At 46.1% G+C, this 24,773-nt stretch overlaps 12 protein-coding genes across 12 annotated transcripts; 8 read left to right on the forward strand and 4 right to left on the reverse strand.

Moving 5' to 3' along the window:
- Positions 1-212: 212 nt before the first annotated feature.
- On the forward strand, positions 213-1,298 carry BX661DRAFT_176473 (RNAse P Rpr2/Rpp21/SNM1 subunit domain-containing protein). The gene has a single exon (XM_051534339.1). It carries the CDS (start codon positions 435-437, stop codon positions 1,038-1,040), a length of 606 nt encoding a protein of 201 aa, XP_051394399.1. The 5' UTR covers positions 213-434; the 3' UTR covers positions 1,041-1,298.
- BX661DRAFT_150439 (uncharacterized protein) lies at positions 1,299-3,074 on the reverse strand (the record flags this gene model as incomplete). Its single annotated transcript, XM_051533231.1, has 2 exons — positions 1,299-2,159; positions 2,397-3,074. The coding sequence occupies 2 exons, from the start codon at positions 3,072-3,074 to the stop codon at positions 1,617-1,619; spliced, it is 1,221 nt and encodes a 406-aa protein (XP_051394400.1). The 3' UTR covers positions 1,299-1,616.
- A 3,190-nt stretch (positions 3,075-6,264) lies between these two features.
- BX661DRAFT_168421 (uncharacterized protein) lies at positions 6,265-6,789 on the forward strand (the record flags this gene model as incomplete). Its single annotated transcript, XM_051533431.1, has 1 exon — positions 6,265-6,789. The coding sequence occupies one exon, from the start codon at positions 6,265-6,267 to the stop codon at positions 6,787-6,789; it is 525 nt and encodes a 174-aa protein (XP_051394401.1).
- Positions 6,790-7,261: 472 nt separating this feature from the next.
- Positions 7,262-8,577, forward strand: BX661DRAFT_176477 (uncharacterized protein). Its single transcript, XM_051534340.1, is given in 3 exon segments — positions 7,262-8,522; positions 8,540-8,542; positions 8,559-8,577. The coding sequence occupies 1 exon segment, from the start codon at positions 7,321-7,323 to the stop codon at positions 8,512-8,514; it is 1,194 nt and encodes a 397-aa protein (XP_051394402.1). The 5' UTR covers positions 7,262-7,320; the 3' UTR covers positions 8,515-8,522; positions 8,540-8,542; positions 8,559-8,577.
- Positions 8,578-9,592: 1,015 nt separating this feature from the next.
- On the forward strand, positions 9,593-11,171 carry BX661DRAFT_176480 (uncharacterized protein). The gene has a single exon (XM_051534341.1). It carries the CDS (start codon positions 9,812-9,814, stop codon positions 11,081-11,083), a length of 1,272 nt encoding a protein of 423 aa, XP_051394403.1. The 5' UTR covers positions 9,593-9,811; the 3' UTR covers positions 11,084-11,171.
- BX661DRAFT_176481 (Diphthamide synthesis DPH1/DPH2) lies at positions 11,172-12,820 on the reverse strand. Its single transcript, XM_051534342.1, has one exon. The coding sequence runs from the start codon at positions 12,358-12,360 to the stop codon at positions 11,320-11,322; it is 1,041 nt and encodes a 346-aa protein (XP_051394404.1). The 5' UTR covers positions 12,361-12,820; the 3' UTR covers positions 11,172-11,319.
- An 854-nt stretch (positions 12,821-13,674) lies between these two features.
- On the forward strand, positions 13,675-14,272 carry BX661DRAFT_176484 (HRDC-like protein). The gene has a single exon (XM_051534343.1). The coding sequence runs from the start codon at positions 13,789-13,791 to the stop codon at positions 14,215-14,217; it is 429 nt and encodes a 142-aa protein (XP_051394405.1). The 5' UTR covers positions 13,675-13,788; the 3' UTR covers positions 14,218-14,272.
- A 102-nt stretch (positions 14,273-14,374) lies between these two features.
- BX661DRAFT_176485 (ribosomal protein L22/L17) lies at positions 14,375-15,276 on the forward strand. The gene has a single exon (XM_051534344.1). The coding sequence runs from the start codon at positions 14,433-14,435 to the stop codon at positions 15,180-15,182; it is 750 nt and encodes a 249-aa protein (XP_051394406.1). The 5' UTR covers positions 14,375-14,432; the 3' UTR covers positions 15,183-15,276.
- BX661DRAFT_48804 (splicing factor 3B subunit 3-like protein) lies at positions 15,222-18,721 on the reverse strand. Its single transcript, XM_051539198.1, has one exon. The coding sequence runs from the start codon at positions 18,643-18,645 to the stop codon at positions 15,262-15,264; it is 3,384 nt and encodes a 1,127-aa protein (XP_051394407.1). The 5' UTR covers positions 18,646-18,721; the 3' UTR covers positions 15,222-15,261.
- A 258-nt stretch (positions 18,722-18,979) lies between these two features.
- On the forward strand, positions 18,980-19,912 carry BX661DRAFT_176487 (RNA polymerase Rpb5, C-terminal domain-containing protein). The gene is made up of 2 exons (XM_051534345.1): positions 18,980-19,130; positions 19,273-19,912. The coding sequence occupies exons 1-2, from the start codon at positions 19,056-19,058 to the stop codon at positions 19,822-19,824; spliced, it is 627 nt and encodes a 208-aa protein (XP_051394408.1). The 5' UTR covers positions 18,980-19,055; the 3' UTR covers positions 19,825-19,912.
- Positions 19,913-21,468, reverse strand: BX661DRAFT_176490 (origin recognition complex subunit 5 C-terminus-domain-containing protein). The gene is made up of 2 exons (XM_051534346.1): positions 21,312-21,468; positions 19,913-21,204 (listed from the first exon to the last, which is right to left on the reverse strand). The coding sequence occupies exons 1-2, from the start codon at positions 21,393-21,395 to the stop codon at positions 19,921-19,923; spliced, it is 1,368 nt and encodes a 455-aa protein (XP_051394409.1). The 5' UTR covers positions 21,396-21,468; the 3' UTR covers positions 19,913-19,920.
- Positions 21,469-22,500: 1,032 nt separating this feature from the next.
- On the forward strand, positions 22,501-23,058 carry BX661DRAFT_168429 (uncharacterized protein; the record flags this gene model as incomplete). The annotated part of the gene is made up of 1 exon (XM_051533432.1): positions 22,501-23,058. One exon carries the CDS (start codon positions 22,501-22,503, stop codon positions 23,056-23,058), a length of 558 nt encoding a protein of 185 aa, XP_051394410.1.
- Between the last annotated feature and the right edge of the window lie 1,715 nt (positions 23,059-24,773).

The following is a 24,773-nucleotide window of genomic DNA, read 5'->3' on the forward strand; positions in this document are numbered from 1 at the left end:
TCATTAAACTTTTACTACTGTCGCGTGCTCTGTTTTTTTGCATTGCTGAACGCGTTTCTGGTTTTAGAATTTTTCCTAAGCATATTGGATCCAATTTTGCGTGGCTTGGTTTCTCGGAATAAGATTTCTCTAAAAGAAAATCATGTGCCACACGCCACTGAGGCTCATAATCAGGGAAATAGGCATGGTAAAATGCGATTGGTCATTTATTTGTAACAATGAATTTTAAAAGCCAATATTTAAATACCTTGATTGTCAATTGAATAAACTCTGCTTTTTGTACTTGATTCCCTTTCAAACTTGCTCTGTCGCTTACTCCACCAACTTTTTTCTTATACCAACCTAAGCGCGGCTAAAAAAATCCGTAAACAGCGTCATAATTACATTCACACATATAGCTTGTCAAACACACTGCAAAACGGATACATACACGAATGGTAAAGGGCAGTAAACCACCAAGAGGCGGCACCGGCACCCTGCCAAACCGCGAGCTATTTGAGCGAATGAATTTTCTATACCAGTCATCACAATTCTTTGCTTCATTGTCGGGCAATGTCTGTACCAGCAGTAGCCAAAGAAGCAGGGCCTCGGACAAAGCCTCTGAAAACGAGCCAACCAACAATAACACGGACGAAACCCTCAACACGCAGAAATCTCAGACGGTTGGATTAGAGAAGCCCATATGTACAATTGCGATGGCCAATTCGCAAGAGTGCAAAAATAGTAGTAAAACAGATATTCTGATGCAACAGCCCTTGCTGCCGCTCGCGCGCTTTTACTCAAAGGAAATGAAAATGGTCGCACGCAAGAGCGTCCTGCGAATGAGTCCCCATTTGCGACGTGATATGTGCAAGGTGTGCTCGACGCCGCTGCTCCCAGGCGTATCGTGCAAGAAGCGTGTCAAGGGCAAGGGCAACGGGAGGCGACTCATTACAACGTGCAACTACTGCGGCACGCAGACGCGAATAATGACCAACAGTGGACCTGATAGCCAGCACGTACTGTTTGTTGACCGGCCTGAACACACGACCATTCATTGAAATGTACGAGACCAGTGTGGTGCTTAGGGTCAGACATTCAATTTTTGATAAATAAAAAGAAAAAGGATAAATGGTAAACAGACGCATCCCTAATCTCCACCTTGTTCCTGTTTAATGTCGGTAAAGTACACACTGTTTTTTCTTTCTGATTTTCCAGCCATATGCAAAGCAAATCTATCCAAATCTTCAATGTTTTGGAGGTATGCATGCACATGTCAACAAAGGTTTATCTAAAAGTTTGAGCTCCATATGTAATGGACAAATAAGGATTGTTTTTTTGGGAAACAAAAATTTTGATATCAAAACATTAATGGAAAAAATTGAAAAAGAAATATAAAAATACTGTCGTACGATATTAATATTTGCCGCGTTCTACCGGCTGCAGTTGTATTTGCAGTCGCAGTTTGAAACAGAAAAACGGACACACCAATTCCCAACAAGTTTGTTGGGGTTTTTTTAGCGCGGCTTTTGTTCGGTTGATATACACAAAGTATCAAGTAATCGGAGAGAATGTTCCAATTAGGATCATAATAAAGACAGTTTGGGTTGCTTTGTCCTTGTCCTCGCCTTGCCCAGCTAGTAGTTGAGCATCTCTTGGGCTTTGTCAAGCAGATATTTGCGCCCGCGCTTGCCGCCGCGCGCCCAGCTGTTAATTTTTGCAAAGAAGGTGTTTGAGACTTCCTGGTTTCTGCCCAAGGCAACAACAACGCCCTTTTTGGTTCCCATGTACGGAAGAAGACTGGCCTTGGCCGCGGTGTTGGCAGCCATGGCGGCCGACATCTTGATGCGGAAGTCGTAGCAGTCATCGATCAGTGCCCGGATATTTCCCACCGCCTGCTTGGCCTGGTTTACAGCACTTGTCGCATACTTCTCAGAAATAGACAGCGAGTTGACATCGCCCACGGCAAAGATGTACGGAAAACGAGCGTCAGCCAGTTGCAATGTTGATCGAACACTGATGCTTCCAGATACCGCATCGACGAGCGGAAATTTGTCGTTAGATGGCGACAGGGTCTTCATAAACGCTGTCTGTGGTCTCGACCCTGTTGTCCAAATTGCCAAGTCGCACTCAATTTTATGGCCTCTCTTTGTCACAACCTCGTGCGGGCGCACATTCCACTGGTAGCGATAGCGGTGACTTATAGGGTCGCTGGAGGTCAGGCTGCTGGTTTCGCTGGGGGAAATACTGGCAGTGTAGCGGTGGAATACGCTGGGAACAACACTCTGGCTTGTGCTATACGCGACGCTTGGCGCAATGCTCGGCGCCCCAATATGTCTGCTTTTGCGCTCGCTGTTGATAATGCTTTTGGCACCGGCCAAGCTGGGCGCAATGCTGGGTGATGGCGGGGATACAACGTTGGGGTTTAATTCGGTGCCAAATTCTGACGGCACCACAGTTTCGCCCAATACAAGCTTGACGCCCATTTTCTGTAGTCTGGCCTCGGTACTCGACGCAAAGTTATCTGAGAGGTCCTCGTTGAGGAGCCGTTCGCGCGCATGAGCCAGGGTAATTGTCTTTTTTGGGTACATTTCAGCGATCTCTCCGCACAAGCCAATACCAACAGCACCGCCGCCAACAAACAAAATGCGATCCGCGGCCTCCATGGCATCGCGCATAGCTTGGTACTGCGCGTAGCACTCCTCAGCGGTAACAGACGAAGTGACCGGCAATGACTTGTACTCTGTTCCAGTGGCAATAATCAAATAGTCGTAGAACAGCCGACTACCGCCTTCGACCTCAATAAAGTGCTCATGAACATGCTTCAGCCGGGCGCACACAAAACGGTGGTTGTGGGCGACAGATGTACCGTGTGAAAACAAGCGGTTGTATGGGATAAACATTTGCTCGGCGTATTTTTTGTCCGCCAGACCACGGATAATGCCAGTCTTGTGGAAGTAGTGCGTCCGTTGCTCGACCAGTGTGATGTGGAGGCCCGGATATGTGAGGTAGCTGAGCTCAATCAGCTCGCGCACTGCAGTGACACCGGCCCAGGATCCACCGACGACAACAACATGTATCTCACGGCTAGACATAATTATGAAATTTGTTTTAAAAAATTGAGTTAGAGAGCGGGACTATATAAATGTATGGATAATAGAAATATATAGCGTATTTGATATCAAAAAAATAAATAAATATACCAATGGAGAATGAAAAGATATAAGAAAAAATAAAGGCGTAAGTAGAAAACGGTTAAAAAAACTGGGAGTGGGTGACAAATGCCGGCTAATTTAAATAAAGTGACAGGTTGGGAAGAAGGAACCTTTCAATGCAAGAAAAGGTAGTGGATGAATGAACTTGTTTATATATACTTATGGATGAATTGTTGCAAAGATGGAAACAAACAGAAAAATAAATTTAAGGGAAAAATAAGAGATGTTCAAAACGAAAGTTGGTTGTGGTAAAAATGTGGGGGGTGTTTTGAAAAAAAGTAGTTTTTTGTTTGTATTTCTCAATGACAAAACAAGAATAGGCTGCTTGTATACAAGAGAAAAGTAGGGAGAAAGTTCCCGGGTATATAAATTTTTTTGTCTGCAAATGCAGATGAACATTTTTTCCTTCTTAAACAGAATGTTTTTTTTTACCTCCATATAAAAAACTACACCACAAAATTTTTATTTTTATCAGAGTGCCTGAGTGTGTGCTGTTTGGAAGGCATGCAAGCGCAAAAATATGTGCTCTGCATGAGCGGCAAATCTTGGTCTGCGATGAGCAATCTGAATCGAATTCCAAAAGTACAATAATTTCTTCGCTCCACACTCTCCCCCTCCCCCCTGACCCACTAAAACAATAACAAAATAAGGCGAACCAGCATTTTTTGCATTCGGAGACCACAAGAAAACGTTTGCTTGTGGATTTCCTTGTTGGACAAAATTAAAAATACTGGACTTGCTCCCTCGCACGCAAGATCTCACACTCAAAAAAATCGGCGAAATGAAACCATTCGAAAACCATACAAACCAGAAAGAAAGAATGGTCAAACTGAAAGCAACGTAAATACTTTTCCTTCTCACTCACTCGCTAAAAATATACATATAAGTATTGATCTACACTCTTTTGCTTATTCTATTTCTTTCCCTGCGTAATATTTTTGTTGTTATTTTTTGATGTCTGCCCAAAAAAAGAGCACGCAAAATTAATAAAAAAACACGGACGCAGATCAATCTTGCGTTTTTGTACACTTTTGTGTCATTTTGATGTTCACACATGTGTGAAAAAAATCTACAAAGAAAATGGATTTTGAAAATAAATGTTTTCCGTGTTGCTCAAAAAAATTAAACGGGTTCGAACCCTCCCCATTTGCAACTTTCTAAAAAAACAGCTGAAGACCAATTTGTATGGTCTTTCGTTTTATATTGTACAATTGGAAATTGTAAGCACAACAATATTATTTAGCTAGATGTATTTTTCAACAGTGGCATTAATGTGAAATAAATCACCAAAATAGATAGAAAATTCACCCAATCTTTATCATTCATTTACCAGTTGCATGAGCCAGTTCATATGCGGATACTATTAAATTATTTTTGTTTTGCACATCGCAGCTTTCAGTTTGTTCTGCACGGGTTTGCTCTCATGTTGGCGACTGCTAATACCATGTGCTCAAAAAATATGCCTTTCTAAAACCTTCTACAACAAAAAGTGTCGGCCACTTTGAAACCCCAGCCAGAGCAAACACATAGTAGACTACATTCCCGATAATATTAGGTCGCGTTTTCATATGTATATCCAAATTAACAAACACGGATAGTACAATCCATTGTTGGTAATTCCAGTTCATCAATTATGTACAAAATGGCAAAATAATTTCGGTCAAATGAGACATGGTCATCAATATGTGCCAGCCCACTGACAAGAAATGCCAGAAAGTGGCCACTCATTTTGGTTCTCTAAGAAACATAAATAACCACAAAGAAAACCGACAGGGTGCAAATAAAAAATGCAAAATCCTCTTTGCCATAAAAAAAATACATATATCCGTCTGCAGCCAACCAAAATAATTGCATAGCCGAATCCAAACCTGTTTTTAGCTGCACTCGACTAATTACACAGCACAGCACTGCACTGCAATTCCAATAAAATACATTGTCCCTCATGACCCTGGACATATCCAGTGTTTCATTCACAGTGTATAATACTCTGCATTGAGACTGATATATATGCAGACTGATGTAAATTATGCGGAACATTCCACCCAGTGCAAAAAAATAATGAGGAAGTTTTTGCGCAGTGCTTCATTGTAAATCGAGATTGTTACTCATGGTGTATTCGCGAATCGCTTTATGTGAATAATAACGCAATATATTGTCATGCATAGACGCACACATGGCCTCCTGGTCAAATGGGGAATTGATTATTCCATTGTGCATAGTCTGGACAATTGCATTATCTGCCATATCTTTATACTTTTACAAATGTCCACACAAACCCCCCAAATGTTGTTCGCGAGCAGTGTTTACTAGACCATTCTGTTTTTGCCATTCCCCGAGTTTACAATGACAGCCCATCAATCCTAACAAAAAGAGCAATGTGCCGAAGTGGCTTATCAAAAAAACATGCCCTTATTGTACCTATAGCTTTCATAATCAAACAATTTGCAATTCCAGCACTAGACTAGCCAAAATGTAGTCTACTAATTACCCAATACTTGAAACTTCTAGTTAGCCAAAAGTATACAATTGGAGTTTGGCCTCGTATTACTTCTGCCACTATCTTTGGCAAATACAGGCAGAGCTCTATATAATAGGCACAGGAATAATATTTTGCATTCCACACCCTTCAGATGCTGATAGATTACCCAGATCTGTGCAAAAATAAACGATAAAATTAAGACACGTGCGCTTTAATTTTCTTTTTACGCAGCGGGTTTCAACTTTTAATAAAAAAAATGGAGTACACTTTGCCTTTATAAAATAAAAAAAATACGCAGGGTCACCAGGTTTTGCGACATTTATTAATAAAAAAGCTATAAAGAAAAGTAGGGTCAGCTCAAATTCAAATGTTGCGTACACCTGTGCATTATTTTTCTATTTAAACATAATATATGCATAATATATTTTTACTTTCCCTCTTGTTTTAATAATTTTTAAACTTATTGTAACACTCATCGTTATCAAACGCATTTTTTGCATTCAAACAGGTATTCAAAGCTAAATATCATATATTCTCTAACCAACTTTTTAGCGCGCTGCCATTCAGAATAATACGTCATTTGTCCACACAATGTACACCGTAAACACCATTGATCTATGCAAGGCGCTCACTCAACAGTACAAATACGCGGTTTTTTTTTTCCACGACTCGAGAAAAGTAGAAACGCTCAAGTATAAAGAAGAACTTTTAAAACTCCTGCCTCATCTCATCAAAGGTCCAGAATACACGTGTGCGCAGTTTGACCTCAAGAATGTGGAGGTTCCCAAGGAAAGTTTTGGGTTTGTGGCTGACAAGGGCGTCTTGTTTTACCGTGACGGCGTCTATGTGACTTACATGGATGGATTAAACGAAGAAATGTTCAAGCTGATGTACACAAATATGCCATCGCTGGGATTGTTGAATTTAGCTGAGGCTTATAGAAACAATTACGGTATTAGGCCTACGCCTGTTCCTCCCGCTCCAGCAGCAGCTCCGCCAACAGCAGCTCTGCCAGCCAATTCGTCAGGAAACATAATTATAACCAGCACTACTCAAAATGGAGTAGTGACTTTTACTGTCAAAAAGGACGGAAACATATCAACAATTACATTTTAGTCTAGCTAGACTATATAAAAGTAAATAAATAAACTGACAATGCTTTACATCAAGCGAAAAATATCCTATTTCAACTGTGTATTAACCGCATTGTATATTCCCAATAAACAAAGTTCAACTGAAGTAAACGTATATTTATTTGGCGAGATAAGCAAAAAATTGCAACTCACCAAACTAAAGTTTGTAAATATAAAACTTGTAAACGGTCACACTGTTTCACATAATGGGTTATATTGCAAACCTGGGTACGGGCACCTATAACGACAATATTCAATTTTCTGCAACCATTTTCTTTATCAGAAACAGCTCATTTACTTTGTTTTTTTGTTTTTTTGCCCAAATTGCCACAAATTCTGCAGTTTCTCGTTTTTCTTTTTCCGCAGCGGCCGCATTTCGGACCTTGGCTATATAAACTGAAGTAAAAAAATACATCGACAAACATTTCTTTTTTTTTTCGTTCCAACATTTTCTACATGAATGTTTATTTTTCTCTGCTGCTTTTTTCATATTCTGTTACTTTAATATTTTTCTATGGACAAGCTTGCAATTTTTGTGCCCGAACACGTCGATCTTGGCGACATTGACAAGTGCCTGTGTGACCGTTTCGCAGAGTTTATCCAAGTGGACTCAAAGACCTTTGAGGCCAAAGCCGAGCTGCACGAGCGTAATAAGTTTATTGTTCTTGAGCGCAACCGTTTCCTTGTTTACGAGCAGGAAGCAGATGGACCCGTGGCCTTTCACTACCAGTCGCAAAATCTGGTTATGTCGCTTATGCATTACCGCAAAATATCGACCAAATACTATAATGTCATGTCGGTTCTTCGACAGAAAAACGGTCTGTGGAGTGTAGACGAGCTTCCTGTGCTTTACTTTGTGTTCAAGAGCGACGCCAATTGCCTGAAGCCAAACCGTTGTGCTGATCACAACACGGTTGTCGAGTACTACGAGACAGAGGACGAGGAGGACTTTTCCAAATTTGCCAGTATTGCCAAGTCAAAGCGGGCCTGCGTTCCTCACTTTTTTGTTGTTAACCGCGGAAACGTTTACCATGTCGTTGACACTAACGACACCAGCATCAACTACTCTTTTAGCAATTCGCTGAAATGCAAGATTGTGGAAGATCTGGCTAAGAGAACTGCCACCATTCAGACATTCATCGATGAGGAAAAACATTTGCACAAGCGCAGGCCTAAAACACAGCGTCTTCCCAACTTTCAGCTGCGCGATTATTTGGGAAACCTAGTGTCCGAGAACGAGACATTCAGCTTGGAGATAATCAATAAATGGAGGGAAAACAAAGTAGGCAGCGATTCTGATGCAGATAATGGTTCCGACGAAGAAGATGATATGGAATTTTTGAGCTATTTTGATTACCATTCGGATGAAACTCCCCATATTTTTGGCTGCAACAGTTATCCTTACAAATTTGGATTCAAGGTTGTCGACGGAATAACTTATTTGACCTACGAATCCAAGTACCTGTGCGCCAGCGGCGACGATGGCTACAAGATAGAGGTTGTTCCTACCATTCCACCCAAGAACCTGCGCATCCAAATGCACTATGCTGAAGACGGCGGCATTATGCTCACCATGTGGGGAGGCAATGCCTATGCTAGTTGTGACTGGGTCAAGAGTGCATATGGCGCAATTAGATTCGACTCAAGCGAGAAAAATTTGCGCTGGGGTTCACCGATGAAACTGCGTCTGAGAAAGATTCAAAAGTAGATTTATTTTTTATTGTTAGATGTGGAAAACAAGTTTTATTTAATATAAATATATATACCAAATTTTACATACACAAAACATTTGCTTTCAAAAGGTAAAGTATGCATTATCCTTAAAAAGCAATGGTTTTGCCCTAAAGGAATTTGTGTTGTTAGACGCCCCAAATTACCAATGCCAGTCCAGCGTTTCAAATATGCTTCCTGACGACGGTGACTTGGCATTATGAATTTCAATTGCTTCCTTCAAATTGATATAGTCCTGGTAAAAATCACCACGGTCTTGCACTCCGGCCTTCCTGCCTTATACTGTGCATATAAATCTCCAACTCCTTAAAGGCTTTGGCATTCAGTCTTTTTTAAAATAGCAATATGCATGAAACATCTCAGCCTTCTCTGAAAAATTAGTCAGAAGATCGACCATTTCCATGTAGTCCTTATTGCTCGACCCAAAGCTCCGACCAGAATCCACAAATGCAGATCTTTCATTGGAATACAAGGACGGAGTGGCGGGTGCCGAGTCAGATGCAGATGCAGATGCAAAAATGGGCGCAGGCGCAAACAATGTGGTTGATTAAATAATGCGTAAGGCTTTCATAATGTAAAAAATATTAAGAATATAATAGTGCTAACAGAGAAGCAAACTCGTTTTCTAACTATTTTTAAAGGCTTATATGTCGCTATTTTTCTAGTCCATAAAACGTATTTTTGCGTATTTCATTTCTACAAATGGGCACATTGAGCAATGCAGTTTGATAATTAATGCCAATAAAGGCGTCTCCATTTATAAATTGCACATGGTTTGGCAATTGCATTACCAACGATGCTCGTATATTCAACAAAAAGCAAATGACAGTGTTTCCAGTCATTGCTTAAAGCAAACAAAAAAGAGTTTATTACAGCACAATCCAACACCTGATTTAAATGCAGAAGCGAAATAAAATAAGAAAAGTATTACAAGCTGTGCCACCCTGCTCATTGTGACCTTGTTTTTCAATGCAGAACGCCAAGTACAGTCGCATTAGCCATAACAACTAGAAAACAATGATTATCATCCAGCCCCTTAGACTTTGTTTTGGATCTTTGGATTACTTTAGCCGATCTCATTGTTGGCTCTTCGGTTGGCCGCTTCTCGTCATTTGTACTATTATTTTGCATGTATTTGTACTGTATATTTGAATTGTTTCTTGTATTTTGTTTTTGTGCACCATCACAATTCTAGCACCCTTACACGCTCGCACATTATCTTATTGTTCTTTTTTCTCATTCTCTAGTTTGTCTTTCCATTGCCATCCGTAAACATGCCTGTGCGCCCGAAAGCGCAGAGTACCACTGAACCCGCTTTAACGCTTAGCGACACAAACACCCTGGAGCTGGATATAGCTAAACACGTTTATTCGGACTACGCGTACGACATCCACAACCCCAAGCACAAAATTGCTCACAGCAGCCGGACAGTGCGGATTTATGGCACGTTTATTGCGGCCAGAGCAGACAGAAGAAAGGCAATTTCGACGCTGCTAGATAAAAACGATAAGGGCCAGCCCAGCCAAAAACAACATTCAGCCGACATATTGAAGCGCGAGCTCGCACGGACGACGTTCGAGATAATCCGCCAGGCGCATGGCTTGCGGCAAGAGAGCAAGTATGCACACCGCAAGTGGCGAGACATGTATTGGCAGATCCACTCCCAGCAAGCCAAAAACTGGTATGCGTTGCAGGCAAGCGCTCTACTGGTCCAAATGGCCCCCGTTTTGGAGCAAGCAATGCCAATGATGCTCAAGGTATGCCCAGAGGCCGCAGTGCTGTCCAGGCTGCCGTCAATGGCAAAGCGAGCGTTGGATTGGACAAGCGGGTGCCATGTCGAGCTGGTACAAGCAAAGGCAGATACGGGCATTGCAATGGACTTTTATGGCGAAGTAATGGATCTTTCAGATCAGTTTCTTGCCGACGAAAAGAAAACAGCTGCCTTTTGTGAGATCGACCTGAAAATTGACATTGTAGCCAAGGATCGAAAAACTCGTTCTGACAAGCAGGCATCGGTCAACGCAAATGGGCGACGTACCAATCATCCCAACCATTGCAATGGCGTTAGCGACCATATTCAACCGAGCAAGGATATAATGCAGTTGCAGGTGATTGGCCATGTATTTGTCTCCGACATGCGAGAGCTGCTCGGGGTAACTCGCAATTCAATATATAATGTTGCACATTCTGTTGTTATGAACGAGCATACCGCCATACTGAAGGCGATAGATGCCCTGGAGGATGCAATGCGCCAGAGAGACTGCAACGCGCTCTTAAACCACATGGGGGGCACAAGCTACGCGTTTGAGCCCGCGCTCGACCACGTCGACAGCTCAATAGCTGGTGTGCGCACACAACTGAACGACCTGCGTGTTGCCTTTGCCAAGTCCGTTGATACGTGCAGCCCAGAGTTCACCAGCAGCGCGTGGGTCTCAGAGTTCGACATGGGCGCGGCACTTGCAAGCATGGCGTTGAGCGAGCATGTTTTAAGCAAAGGGCAAGCGACTTTGGGAGCAGAGCAGAGGCATAACAAGGCTCGCGAATAGAACAAATGTGCTTGAAATGTCCTGTTTTCCATGCCTAAATTCACAGCCGTTCATATACATTTTTTTTGAAAATAGCGACAATCATGTTCAGTGTTTTTTTTAGCTGCATTTCAATATTCACAACATGCCTGTATTTAAATGTTCTTTGTTGCTAGCAATTGAGCAGTCGCAGTAATATCATTGGGCTTGGCCGCACAAACACACACATAAATAGCTGAGAAATAAAGGCATCAATACTACACAGCGCACTCCTTGGTAAGCGCCTCTGCGACCAGCGCCACTTCTGCTTTCTCCTTCAGCTCCTTCTTGGCCTGCCGCTCTCTCTGCTTGATCGCCATCGTGCTAAAGTAGTTGGGCGTCCATGGGCCCAGCGACTCGAACGCATAAAAGTCCATCGGGTACACGTCCTGCCACTCGGTCGCATCCAAAGCCACGTTGGCCTCGTACGGCGTCAGCAGCGGCTTGGGGAACGCGTATCCCCAGTCGATCGACAACCGAGGGCAGGCAATCTGCACCCAGCAGTCGACGTCGGGAAACTGCGCCAACTTTTGCGGGAAAATCTCGGACAGCAGCACGATTTCAAAGGCAATGCCGCGCTTGACTAGCCGCTCCTGCAGCTCCTCCAGCACCTTCGGGTTGCCCTGCCGGCCCAGCGTGCCCAGGATCAGCCCGAACTTGCGCGCCTTCCTGGCACTCGCAATGGCACCCTGCCTGAGCGAGTGCATCTCGTCGTGGCTGTAGCGCTCGCGCGTGAACTTCTTGCTGTACGGGTCGTACGCGTACGCCGGGATGCTCGGGTTGTGGATCATGATCGACTCAAGATGGAAGCGGCCGTCGCCCAGGTACACAATCACGTCAATGTCATTCAGCCGCGGCGATGTGCAGCCCAGCAGCTCGCCTGGCGACAGGGGCTTTGCCTGCGGGATGGTCACCACGTACTTCTCGCTCAACACGTGCCTGCATGTCTGCAGCGCAGTGACAAACTGGATCACGCCCACCAGCGCAATGCGCGTGCCGGGCTCAAAGTTCTTCTCGACCGTGCGCACAAAGTGCTCGGTGTCAATGCCAATGTCGACAAACACATACATGGTCTTGATCGTCGTCACGTTGACCGGCACCAGGCAGCTGTGGCCGTAGTGCACCATAAAGTCGCAGCCGAGGGCCACAGCGGTAAAGTCGTCGACGCAGCAGGCGCCATACGTCACGTCGCCCATGATCACTACCTCGACGCCGCCAAATGTTTCGAGGATATCCGAGATTGTGCACGCAAAGATCATCAGGCCCTCGGGGAACTGCAGCGCCACGCGGGTGGCCGACAGCCGTCTGATCTGCCAGATCGTCTTGTGCAGCTCAAAGTTGTAGTTGTTGGGCAGCAGGCTGACGGCCTGATTCAGCAGCGCGTTGTCGAGAATGTCTGCCGGCACCTGGTTGGCACTCTCGTGGTACCTGGGTCCGCTGCCAGCGTTCTGGCCGTTGCCGCCATCCTTGCGCTCGGCAACTGCAAGTGAGTCCTCGATGGATATTTCTGTCGGGGTGTCCTGCGGATGGGCCTTTCTCCCCCGGCCAACAAAGCGCCGGCGAGGCCTGCTCGACTTGCTCTCTTCGCTGTCGCCAGGCTGTCCGGCAGTGTTGGTGGTGGCCGTTGCTGAGTCCGCCTGTGCCTGTGCCTGTGCCTGTGCCTGTGCCTGTGCCTGTGCCTGTGCCTGTGCCTGTGCCTGTGCCTGTGCCTGTGCCTGTATCTGTGTCTGTGCCTCGTGGTCTGACATTGTAATTTGGTTGGCGCGCAATTGAAAAGGTGTAAATTGACTTTATAGTACAAGGAAAATAATCCGAAAACAGAGTACCAAGAGGCAGCAAAAAACATTTTTTCACTGTTCATCACAACCAACAAGATTTTAGATCTGACCACAAAATCATGAAATACTTTGAGCGCTCGGCTAGGTCAACTCGCCGCTCCAAGCAGCCTGATCGCGATCGGCTCGATATTATATAGTCTAAGGGAATCGACTCGTCTCCGCGTATCCAGCGCAAACACCAAATCTGCCATGTATATTATACAGAAAGTGGCTGCGAGCATCATTCAATAGCAGAGTTAGTTTAAGTTAAAAGTATTTCCTATGTCCAAACATATCATTATCCAATACGATAAGCGGGTTATACTCTGTATCATCATAATTATTTGGTGACTACTTTACACACTTTACATTGTATGTTTGACAAAGGTGCTAGAATAAATAATAAAAAGAAATGGACATACTTCTGTCTTGAAGCCGTGCGTTCTAATCGTCAAAAAAAGCAAAAAGATGAACCTGAAGTTGAAGGCAAATTCGCAGAGCATGCTGGAGGTGGGCATTGGCCGAGTAACATTATTTGGTACAACGGGCATGAGCAATTGACACAGGTAGTTACGACCTTCCTCCAATTTACAACGCTAACAAACCTGTTGGTAATTCTGGAGCTTTGATTGCTATTGCCGCGCAACCATATTGTGCTGGCAGCAGTGTTCCCAGCCCAACGCATCGTTTGTGGAAAAGAGCTCATTTTACGGCTAATAATATATACATGTGATGGCTGCCCATTAATTTACTTTTCTAACATTTGCCTTAAATACTCCAAATGATATTTTTTATTTAAAAATAACCGATCATTTTTGCTATAAAGCAGTGTTTTGCAAAATCTATATCAACTTCTAAAGCTACAAAAAAATGCGTATGCCAAAAAACCGCGGACCAGCCCGCCCTCAAGCCGAAGAGACGCTCGACGCAGCGCGTCTAGAGCTGGGCGATGATTTCCAAGAGGCCGAGTGTCTCCTTATATCTGAGGTCCGAGTACTCCTGGAGGCGCAGTACGACGCCAAAAAAGAAGACAAGAACCTCAAGGAGGTGTACACAAAGACGCTCGAGTACGTGCAAAAGTTTAGCCGCTACACCAACCGCGACACCATCAAGGAGGTCAGAGCCCTGCTGAAGCCCACGGAATTGGAAGCGTTTGAGTGTGCTCAGTTAGGAAACCTGTGCTGCAGCGAGTGGGAGGAGGCCAAGTCCCTGGTGCCCAGCATTGGAAGCAAGATTTCAGATGACGACCTAGACTCGTTGCTCAAGCAGATGGACAGCTTGAAGAAGTACCAGGGTTAGATCTGATCCGCCCGTGATTTGATTTTTTATTAATAATGAGAGGCAGATCGATTTCCTTGTGCAAAAAGTGGAAAAAATGATAACGCAGAATTGGAAAGAAAAATTAAGCACCGAATTTCTTGCACTAAATTTAAAGAAAATTGAATCTCTGTTTCACTTTCTTTTTTCTTTTTTCTTTTTTTCTTTCAATTCGCGAAATCCAATACACGCCTAAAATGTTTGGATTGGTGCGGTCATTCAACCGTTTGGGTGTATCATCAGGGCCCACAGGAGCCAGGCTCCTGCACACCACTTACGCCTCTCTGGTCAACAAAAAGTCGGAGACGCCAGTGCGCCCCAGCGCCGCCGATCAGTCAGCGTCCTCGGTGTTTGCTGCCACCACAGCCGCCCAAAGCAGCAGCAGCGGTAGCGCGATCCCCCAGGACCTGCACACAGTCAGTCTGGGCAAGGGCCAGGGTACTGCACGTATCAGAGAGTACACCTACAGCACTGCCAATTTCCACGTGAGCCCTCGCAAGCTGCGCCTTATCGGTAACCAAATCACCGGCCTGCCTCTCACCGAAGCTATCCGTCAAATGCAGTTTTCGGCCAAGAAGGCAGCGACAAAGATCAGACACTCTTTGGTTTGGGCACGTAAGAACGCGGTGTTCCAGAAGGAGATGAACCCCGATAACATGTTTGTAAAGCTGGCGCGAGTCGGAAAGGGAAAGTATAGAAAGAGACTGGACCCGAAGGCTAGAGGAAGATTCGGAGTCATCAGGATCCCCTATTCGCATATGAAGTATGTAGTCTGGGAGAAGAGGCCCGAGGAGAAGCCTCAGGCGAGGAATGCTGTGGAGAGGGCTTTGTTGGCCGGCGATCTTCCCAAGAGGAAGGTCAAGGGCTTCACGCTGACCAAGAAGGTGTGGATGCCATTGACTGAGAACAAGCCGGTGATTAACCCCAAGTCGTTCTACAACTGGTAACCGGCATAATGAATATCTAGAAATTAGTTCATTTTTCTTCCATATCTCTATTTCCAACTCTAAAAAAGGCAAAAAAAGGTTAAAATGTAAACATTGTTCGCATATCCTCGAGCTTTTTGAAAATATCCTGCTGCGTGCGGTCCAGCGCGTCCGAAATTGACTCTCTGACCTCATTGCTCAGGGTGTGGTAGAGCTCGCATAGATCACCATCGATGGCGGAGCGGACGGGCTGGAAGGAAGAGCGGTACTTGAGATGGTCACGGCCAGACACCACAGGATAGTGTTTGCGCATGAGCAGCTCCAGAGACTGGAAAAAGCCTATATCGCTCTTGCTCACAAACGGAATGGCCGCAGCTAGACTGCCCAGCAAAGTGGAATATAGGATCACTTGGCGGCCACCCGGAGACAGGGCGCATGTGGTCACTGAAGTCACAATGTCACCGACATGGAACTCGGCAACAGACACCCAACGGTTGGCTGACGCGCCCATCCGCGGCTTCTCGTATATCAACTGGCCACCCTCAGGGTCCGCATCCAGTGCACTGCTAACAGTCTCAGGGCACCGCAGGACAAACAGGTTTCCAAACTTGTCTCCACCAACAACAGTTGCGCCATCATCCAAGACATGCACCGAGGTAGCGTAGCGCGGCAGAGAGTCGTCCACGACAACGTGGAACTGGCGCGCAGAGGAGCTGAACACAGCCAACTGCACTGACTCTTGCGCATCGCACACAAACACGCGCTGTTTCCGTGTCGGGTGCGCGTGGAGCGCAGTGATCAGACAGGGCGCGACCAGCGTCTGCGCCTTTTTAAGCATCTGGCGCTTTCCCATGTCGTACAGCCGAAGCGTGCGACCCAGCGCCACGAGCAGCTGGCCGTTGAACGGCAGCAGCGCCTGCGGGATGTCGTCCAGTGGCGTCAGGTGCTCCAGCACCAGCTGCGTTCCGTCGTCCGACCAGCGGAACAGCCTCAGGCAGGCGGAGCGGCTGCTGCGCGGGCGCAGAGTCATGCCAGTGGCGCAGCCGACAGCCAGGAAAAGACCATCCGTGTTGGCAAACGATACCAGCGCCATGCTCACAGCCGCCTCGTCGGCGTCCAACTCGACAAGACATGTTGTCTCGCCGTCAAATGGGTTCAGCACGCGCAGGACTGAGGCCCAGCTGCCACCGCCCATGTTATCTGTCTCGATGACAGCAAAATGGCGCGACTGCGGGTTCAGCACAAAGTCGCGCGGCGTGTGTTGCAGCGGGATAGCCGCGTGGTTGAACTCGGCATCGAGGCGGTCGACGGCCAGGATGCGCAGCGACCCGGCCGAAATGGCCACCAGCCCAGGACCCTGCGGCGACTGGAAGGCGCAGGCATCGTCCAGAGCATCGTACGACAGCGGCACCGTGCGCAGTCGGGCCTGATACGCGTGGCAAAGCCACGGCTGCGAAGACAGCGCAACGACGCCGGTCCCACCAGCTCCAAGGCTACACTCACGCAGGCGCACGGGCCTGGCGCCAAGAAACCGCGTCCGCGGATCGCTCAACTCACCTGTGATCTCGTCGATGGCTGCGCGCACCAGCAGCCCGTTGCGCAGGCCAACAAACAGCATCAGCCCCAGCGGCGTGTACACCAGCACCACAGACTCCGGATGGTCAGCTACGGCCTGCACAGCGACAGGCTCTGGGCCTCCCTCTTTGAGGGCAAACACACGCACCGTTTGGTCGGCACAGCCCACAGCTGCAAAGGGCGCCTGCCGCCGGCCGTGTGCAACCTGCGGCAGCGCGACACACACGATCTCGCTGCCTGCAACCAGCGGCTCGGCGGTCTCGCGCAGCTCGTCCTGGGCGTCCAGCAGGAACACTGCCGCGCGCTCGCCGCCGTAGGTCACAATCGCCTGGCGCGAGTTGAGAGCCGCCGCTGTGATGCGCAGGCCTCGTGGTGGCAGCCACTCGGCGGCCCGTGCATCCGCATAGGTGCGGCGCAGTGCGCGCGGTGTGGCCTGCACAGTGCCGCCGGCTGCGCACTGGTGTAGGGCGAGGGTCGGTTCGGTTGTGAGCAAGCCCGAGTCGGTGACCTCGGTGACCTCGTCGGCCACGCCCAGCACCAGCGTGGCGTCGCGGAAGCTCACAACAATAAGCTGGTCCCCATCGGCAGAGCCCGAGCGCGCAATGGCCCAGACGGCCTGTGGTGTGCCCGGCAGCTCGGACACGGCCAGCTCGGCGGCCTCCAGCCCATGGCGCACAATCCGCAGCGCAGACTGCGCGCCGCGCCCGCATAGCGCGTAGATCTGCGGCGCATCCTCGTCTGTCAGGTTCAGCACTTGGCTGCGTACCATTGGACACAGGCTCTCGGCCTCGTCGACCAGCGCCAGACTGCGCAACGGCTGCGGCTCAAACTCGCTTGCCTCCGCGTCCACGCCCAGATTCTCGAACTGGAACAGCCGCAGGCTGCTGCCGCCGTCGCCGGCGCTGCCAGCAAAGAGGAACCCGGCACGCAGAATGCAAAGGCACGAGGCTGGCGCAATAGTGTCAAAGTACGCGATGCCCAGACGCGTCGCCGTTGCTGTGGCTGCCTCGTAGTCCACTGTGGCCTTGAAAAGGTCACCGCTCTCGGACTGCAGCAGAATGAAAAACGCACCTTTCATCCGGTGCACTGCGCTGGCCACCACCAGCGCACCGCGCCCCTCATCGCCTGCCCGCCTGGGCAGGTCCACTCTCAGAGAGCTCTCGACCGCCGAGCCCCTGTACTCGACAAATCCTTCGCCGCACACCAGCACGCCAGACGGCCCGTCGCCGCCACCGGGTAGAGCCACCAGTCGACTGGCCGATTCGTGTACGTCGGAACTCCACGATCTGACAACATGATTCAGTCCCAGGTCAAGCTCATAGTACACGACCTGCTTGGGCCCCATGCCCACGCATTCCAGTGCCGCGAACACCGGGTTCTCGTACCCAACATCCACGCCGACTACGTCAAAGCACACGGCCTCAGCACGGTTGGCTTCGAGTGGCGAGCCCAGGGCCACTTTAGCCTCAGAGTCCCTTGTCACCACATAGACAATCTTGGCGCGCTCTGTTGCCGCCACCATAAATGCTCGCCCGCGCGGGTCCGCTGCTACATACTGCCCCGGAACCATCCGCCGCACTCCAGTGCGTCCAAACTCGTGGTATTGTGCTTGTACAAATCCGGTTTGCTCACTATACTCGATTAGCGCCGCGGAGCCTGCGTCGGATCCAAGCACTATGTGGTCTCTGGAGCTGCCTGTCAATCGGAAGGAGGAGAGCGAGCGGATGTGCGAAAACGCTGGTTGCCGGTGTTTGAGACTGAGCTTTCCTGTCGTTGTGTCAATGTTCCAGAGCTCCAGGTGCTGGTGACGTGCCAACACGAGTTCTTGCGTTTTGGTGCCGGAGAAGTTCCCTATGATCGCCGTGCTGACAGATGACGCCGGCTGCAGCGTGAGATTGTAGAGGAACATATGTGTGAGGAATACTAAATTTTTTTATTGAAATAGGAATAGGAATAGGAATGAAAAGCTGTGTGCAAAAAAAATTGCTTTTAAACGGGAGAGTTTTCGGGCTGTAAATGCTTTAACAGATCGATGGTCACTCTGCCTATCGGCCAAGTTTATTGCTCAACTGCACGTGCTCTGCAAATGTGCTTAAATATTTTAAAGAAATTAATTAACTGATCACCACTGATCATCATCGCATTTTTCACAGTTTGAAAAAAAAATCGGTATAGACCAAAAAATAAAAACATGACCAACAGACGCGTTTTCAAATTCCATCGCCTCACTTTTTTTGTCACCGTACTCATTCAAATCAATCCATTTTGTTTATTTTTAATATTTTCACTGTACAATTTCCTAACTTACATTTCACAACAATGGACACTGATTCCCGAGAGATTTCCCGTATGTGGCGCGTCTACCGCACAGTCCACCAAATGTGCAGAGACAGAGTACGTACCATTTTTTTATTGTTTGGTGCAAGGGCATACAGTAATGAACCGCAGCAACTAAATCCAAAATGCGCACATTGTAAAGACAAGTGGCACTAAAACCTTCAGCTTCATTTTTTACTTTTACTTTTTTTGTTGATAGAACTACCTTGTTGCTGCCAGCGAACTTGACAGATCTCTCGATGACTTCCGCGCGCAGTTCGCCCCCTCTGGCAAAGTGGACCGCACCCGCATGACGTTTATCGTTCAGAAGAAGCTGGACCCCTCCATCCAGATGTTTGTTTTCTTCCCTGACGATGAGTCTGTCGGCATCAAGCCCATCAAGGAGTATTTCCAGCGCATGACCAAAGAGTCAGTCTTGAACGGAGTTGTTGTTTACCGCAAGAAGATGACCTCCTCGGCGGATAAGCTTATGTCGCATGTTACTGGCAAGTTCCGCTTGGAAAAATTTGAAGAGGCCAACTTGTTGGTCAATATTACGGAGCATGAGTTGGTTCCGCAGCACAAGGTTATGTCGGACGAGCAGAAGAGGGATATTTTGGCTAGGTACCGCTTGAAGGAGACTCAGTTGCCCAGAATCCTGAGCGATGATCCTGTAGCTAGGTACTATGGAATGACCAGGGGACAGGTTGTTCAGATCATCAGACCCTCGGAAACCGCTGGACGTTACGTTACATACCGTATCTGCATGTAACAAGCAAGGAGGGGAAATATCAATTAAAACAAAATATAAAAATGCAAACTTGTCTTTTTGAAATATATCAAGTAAAAGTATAAAAACCAATCGCATCTATGCAAAGTCATAGAGGTACCGGTCAATTTCAAACCGCACGCTGCGCGAGATGGTCCTGATAGTATCTAGACTCACGTTGCATTTGCATCTGATGCCGTCCAGGCGGTCACCCGCCGAAGTCTTAGTCAGCAGTCTTAGTGTAACCAAGGACGCGATCTGAATCTGCACATCCACGGCGCTCTTCACCGGCTCAGCCACGATGCTGTAGAATATAGCCAGCATTCGCTCAATGGCAAACAACTTGGGCCCCATCAACTGCTGCCGATTATGCCCACCAAGGGCGTTCTCTCCATTTGTCACAGCCTTCTTCTTGCGGCTCTTCTTTGGGTCCTTCCCCTTTGCAAAGTACTGCACATCCAGCCGCGCCGGATTATACGAGGCCAAGTACGCTGATATGAGCAAGAATTTTGTGTAATGGGGCAGGTCAAGCCCATTGTCAGAGTCCGCCATCTGGTAGATCGACATTGCGACATCCTCGGGGTTGTTCTTGACCGACGCTATGGTCGAGTTCTTTTGCCACTCGCTCGTCGATATCTCGCGCAAATACAGCCTATCGGACGCAGCAGTAAAATAGGGCTGACAAAGCTTGAACAGCCGCGGAAACTCCGCTCTGGTGGCCTGTTTCTCGAACACTGGCTGAACAAATTTCGGGTAGAGCATGGCCACAAGGTGCCGTAGTTCATTGAGGTCGACGCAGTTTCGGCGGAAGACCTCGTAGATGGCGTCGACAAAGGTCAGAAAAAAACTCTGTGGCTCTTCAGGAGGACAGTCCTTGACCAGGATGTCCAGGATCTGATTCTTCTCGTAATAAGGGAAAAACACACTGACCGGGTCTGACGCCCCGCCATGCCGTGGCCTGAACTTATCCCAGATGACGTTGGATATCAGTACCACTGATACATCTCTCCCAGTCAGCTCCGAAAGGCGCATCAGTGAGGTCAGCAGCATGGCCCCACGGTCCCGCAGCCGTTCAGCCTGATCCACAACCATAAAGTGCTTTTCACCGTGCGGCAGCAGCTCCCGGGTATAGTTGATAAAGTCTACCAGATTATCGCACTTTACGTAGTTTCCAAATCGGTTCTCTGCCGACGGCTGGTATCCCATCCATGCATTGAGCGTGCGCTCAAAGAGAAGACGCGAATTAAAGCACTCTATGCTGTTAATGTACGCATGGTGTTTGCCTGTTGTGTCGTAGTGCTGGAAGAGTGTTTGTGTGAGGCTGGTTTTGCCGGTTGCGCTAGGTCCGTAAATGAAAATGCAAGGTGGTGATGGATCTGCTGGCTATATTTCCAGAAAAAGTGGATAGATTATTGAGTTCAGCTGAAGATGGAAAAAAAAGATATGTGGAACATCTTTCTTTTGTGTATAAACATTTTGTTTTTGTTTACCTTTCCGAGTAAGGACAAAAGCTGGTCTATTTGGTTGTCGCGGCCAGGGTACATTCCCACCAGAGTTGCGCCGAGTTCTGTCATTTTAGAATTGCAAGGGGCATATATAGCTGAATTCAAATGCCAACAAAATAAAGATAATAAAAATAAATAAACGACAAACGACAAAGAAAAACAGAAAAGCATACGCGCCAAAAAAATACAAAAGGGCGCAGCAACCACCAAACGCAGTGATCAACCACGATCCAAATTAACGGCTCCAGATCATGGATTATCAGCACAAAAGTCAGTTTAAATATTTTATTCTTTAAATCTGTTGAGGATGCCTGCTTGTTGAGATGTAATTACATCATTGGTGCACTTGTTCGATAAATGAGGCGTTTTGCGTGTATGTGTGTGTGTGCGCAAATATTTTTCGAAATGCAGACAAAAGGCACATCTGCCATGAACAACAAATAAAAAGCAGTAGGTTTTATGTTTTAATTTCATTTTCAAAGCAAACTATTAGAGACAACAATTAAGCAGAAGCAATTTATCTTGACCGAGTTACAAGGGCAAAGATGAGGTCAGGGCCAAGGTCAGATGCCTGGGTATTAAATAATGAAAATACAGAAATCTGCATATACATTTTACAATATCAAGTGTTTAAAAGGTACGGCTGCATATATTGTTAGTTTTAAGAACATCAAAATTCAATTTGGCGTGTGTTCTTTAAATTTAACTTATATATTTCCTTTCGCCAACTGTATGGCGCCTAGCACACCACTAATTGTTGTTTTAGATTATCATTTAAATTGAATATTTGCCATTTGCTTGTGAACAATACTCGCTAAAGATTTTTGGTGTTTTACCTCATTGCTCCCATCGTTCGCACAGTTAGCCACAGTAAAGTTTACATCAGGACAAATGTGCACACTATAGCCACCTTTATTCAGAACAAGCAAAAAGGTATTGTTTATACTTACCCTTGTAATTGTGTATCATCCATGTGATTTGCGTGAGAACAGGTCCAAAAGGCAAATGAAAATATGATATTGCAATTGCCAGTAGATACAAAAATACAAAAATAATATAAAAACAAGTACTTTGTTAACATTGGAATTGGCATATAATTTATATAATATATACTCACTGGCTATTATCTAATAACATTAACAGTTTAAACACATTTTTGTTACTTGTCATTATAATGAAGACCTTTGCTGCCATTTTGACCCTCGTCGCTCTCTCTTCAGCTGCCCAGTACTCAGTTTCCATCGACAAGGACGCAGGCCTGGTGTACACCAACACCAAGTGCGGAAAAAACTATTGTATTGATTCCAATTTTAATGGCCTACACACTTACACTGCCTTCAACGGAAACGAGCACTTTTTGCGCATCCTCATGAGTTTTAATTTTCCCAGTGGAATCAAGAACGCATCTGACATTGAGGAATGCGTCCTCGCGCTCCCCAAGTCCATGACCAAGAGCCCTAATACTCACTACTACAATCTGTTTGTTAGAAAATTGGATGCCGACTTTTCTGCCTCCAATGTCACGGCTAGAAACTCTCCCAAGGCTGGTGAGGTGATTAACCAGACTACTGGTGATAACAAGAATGCCCCGCCCAGAATCAATATTACCGCGGCCTGCAAGGCAGCTGCCAACAGAAAACTTGGTCTGGTTATCGATGCATCGGGAACGCCTGTCACAATCAAATCCAAGGCTGGTGGCTCGGACACCCGCCTGTATATCAGAACAAAGTAAAATTTTAAAATTTTGATCTTTGTTTCCTATCTATTTCAATAATTTTTGATCAATCAAATTCTCGATGATAGTGTAGAAAAATTCAGATTTACTCCGCTCATAACAAATTGTGGATACTTGGTCTGCACAATATGTGAAAAGTAAAAGAGGCCAAGGTCGTAGCAAATCTCTTGTTGCTTCAGTAAACCAGATAGCCAAAAATAGTAGCGCTTTTTTAAATATCTAATGGCGGGGACATGTATACTCAGAAGGGGGTCAGTATAATTCAAGCGCTTGAGCAGTATGACAAAAGCTGAATAAAATGCATTTGATCTATTAGTTTCCTCACTTTAAACGGGGGAAAATCCAGAAACAGCGACAATAAGAGTGAAAAAGCCAATTTCAGGGCAGTAAATAGTGGCTCAAGTACCTGAGCGGAAGCTGCTGTATATTCTCGGCGGCCATTATTGTGTCAGAATCGGTGAATCTTCTGTGACCACAAGCAGCAGTAACATTAAAATGGTCTTGACCAACAACAAGAAAAAGCCACACCATATAAAAACTTTCTAAGCATTCGCCTGAGAAGACTCAATAATTGCATAAAAAAATTACATGCATGAAAAAACATACATTCTTACTGCGCTTGTGCAGTCAACGCACCATCCAATCATCTCTTCCTCAGCTCTAATACATCAAAAATTGCAATATGAGCAGCCAGAAAAAATAAAAAAGGCACTGTTCATATGTCACAAGCGCCAATGCATGGCATCTGCAAGTACCTTAATCAATCGTCAGTAACTATTTCTGAAACGTTCAACCCTAATGTCGATAAAATTTTAATACTGGAAATGCACTATTTGTATCCAATACATATTCCAGCACACATTATTTGTACATGTTAAAAGGGGGCGCTAGCATCAAGATATTGGTAGCACTATTGAAATCCTATGGTTTATATCTTTATGTAAACAGACATGCCAAAAAATATATTATATGCTCAATCAAGCACAAGGGTTGATCCAGGTAGGGTTAGCGGATATCAGACATGCCAATAAAGTACATCTCGTACAACCCTGCTAGCCCCATTTACAACTTGGCTTTGTCCATTCCAGTTGTTCCACAAAATTGAAAAAGAAGAAACTATATCAGCTGGAATGTAAAAAATACGAATTCGTGGCTGCGCCTCATTTTTCAAAAACCTGTGGCCAAAAAGTAACCCATTTTTTTGCAAGTGCACTGAAAATGCATCCAGCTGATTGGACTTTTTGATGCTCAAAACTGGCATGACAATTTTTTTTGCGGGGGTAGGGACAAAAAAAGTAGTAAAATGGCATGGCTGTACACACACATGCACACCAAAAAATGCAAAAAGGGGACTAGTCCCTATTATCATTGCAATTTGGTTACATCAAATTTTGCGGTGTATTCCAGTGCATTAGAAAGTGTCAGCATTTTGCGAAATGAAAAATAGGGACTTTGGGGACAATTGTCATTTTTTGTCGGACTGGCAAAATAAATACATTGATAATAAATGGGCTCAGACATCATTCATTCGCCAACATTTTAATTAGTTTGGCCCGTTTACAGAAAAAAATAACAACTAGGGATGCAAATTTAAAAAAGCTGAAGCAGGTGTTTACCAATAGTTTAAAGGGAATAATGCAAATGTTTTTTACATTTGAACCCAGTCCCCATTTCATTGACATTGTTGATGCATGAAAAATGTTAATCAGCTG

The sequence above is a fragment of the Kickxella alabastrina genome (assembly GCF_025024165.1).
Source record: "Kickxella alabastrina strain RSA 675 chromosome Unknown BX661scaffold_2, whole genome shotgun sequence".
NCBI classification, from domain to species: Eukaryota; Fungi; Kickxellomycota; class Kickxellomycetes; order Kickxellales; family Kickxellaceae; genus Kickxella; species Kickxella alabastrina.

What these genes read in the sequence shown, in the direction of transcription:
- BX661DRAFT_176473 (XM_051534339.1), top strand. Translation starts at nt 435, where the DNA reads ATGGTAAAGGGCAGTAAACCACCAAGAGGCGGCACCGGCACCCTGCCA.
- BX661DRAFT_176477 (XM_051534340.1), top strand. Translation starts at nt 7,321, where the DNA reads ATGGACAAGCTTGCAATTTTTGTGCCCGAACACGTCGATCTTGGCGAC.
- BX661DRAFT_176480 (XM_051534341.1), top strand. Translation starts at nt 9,812, where the DNA reads ATGCCTGTGCGCCCGAAAGCGCAGAGTACCACTGAACCCGCTTTAACG.
- BX661DRAFT_176481 (XM_051534342.1), bottom strand. Translation starts at nt 12,360, where the DNA reads ATGATCTTTGCGTGCACAATCTCGGATATCCTCGAAACATTTGGCGGC.
- BX661DRAFT_176484 (XM_051534343.1), top strand. Translation starts at nt 13,789, where the DNA reads ATGCGTATGCCAAAAAACCGCGGACCAGCCCGCCCTCAAGCCGAAGAG.
- BX661DRAFT_176485 (XM_051534344.1), top strand. Translation starts at nt 14,433, where the DNA reads ATGTTTGGATTGGTGCGGTCATTCAACCGTTTGGGTGTATCATCAGGG.
- BX661DRAFT_48804 (XM_051539198.1), bottom strand. Translation starts at nt 18,645, where the DNA reads ATGTTCCTCTACAATCTCACGCTGCAGCCGGCGTCATCTGTCAGCACG.
- BX661DRAFT_176487 (XM_051534345.1), top strand. Translation starts at nt 19,056, where the DNA reads ATGGACACTGATTCCCGAGAGATTTCCCGTATGTGGCGCGTCTACCGC. An exon ending in ACCAAATGTGCAGAGACAGA is followed by an intron (nt 19,131 to 19,272) that starts GTACGTACCATT and finishes TTTTGTTGATAG; the next exon opens with AACTACCTTGTTGCTGCCAG.
- BX661DRAFT_176490 (XM_051534346.1), bottom strand. Translation starts at nt 21,395, where the DNA reads ATGACAGAACTCGGCGCAACTCTGGTGGGAATGTACCCTGGCCGCGAC. An exon ending in TTTTGTCCTTACTCGGAAAG is followed by an intron (nt 21,205 to 21,311) that starts GTAAACAAAAAC and finishes CTGGAAATATAG; the next exon opens with CCAGCAGATCCATCACCACC.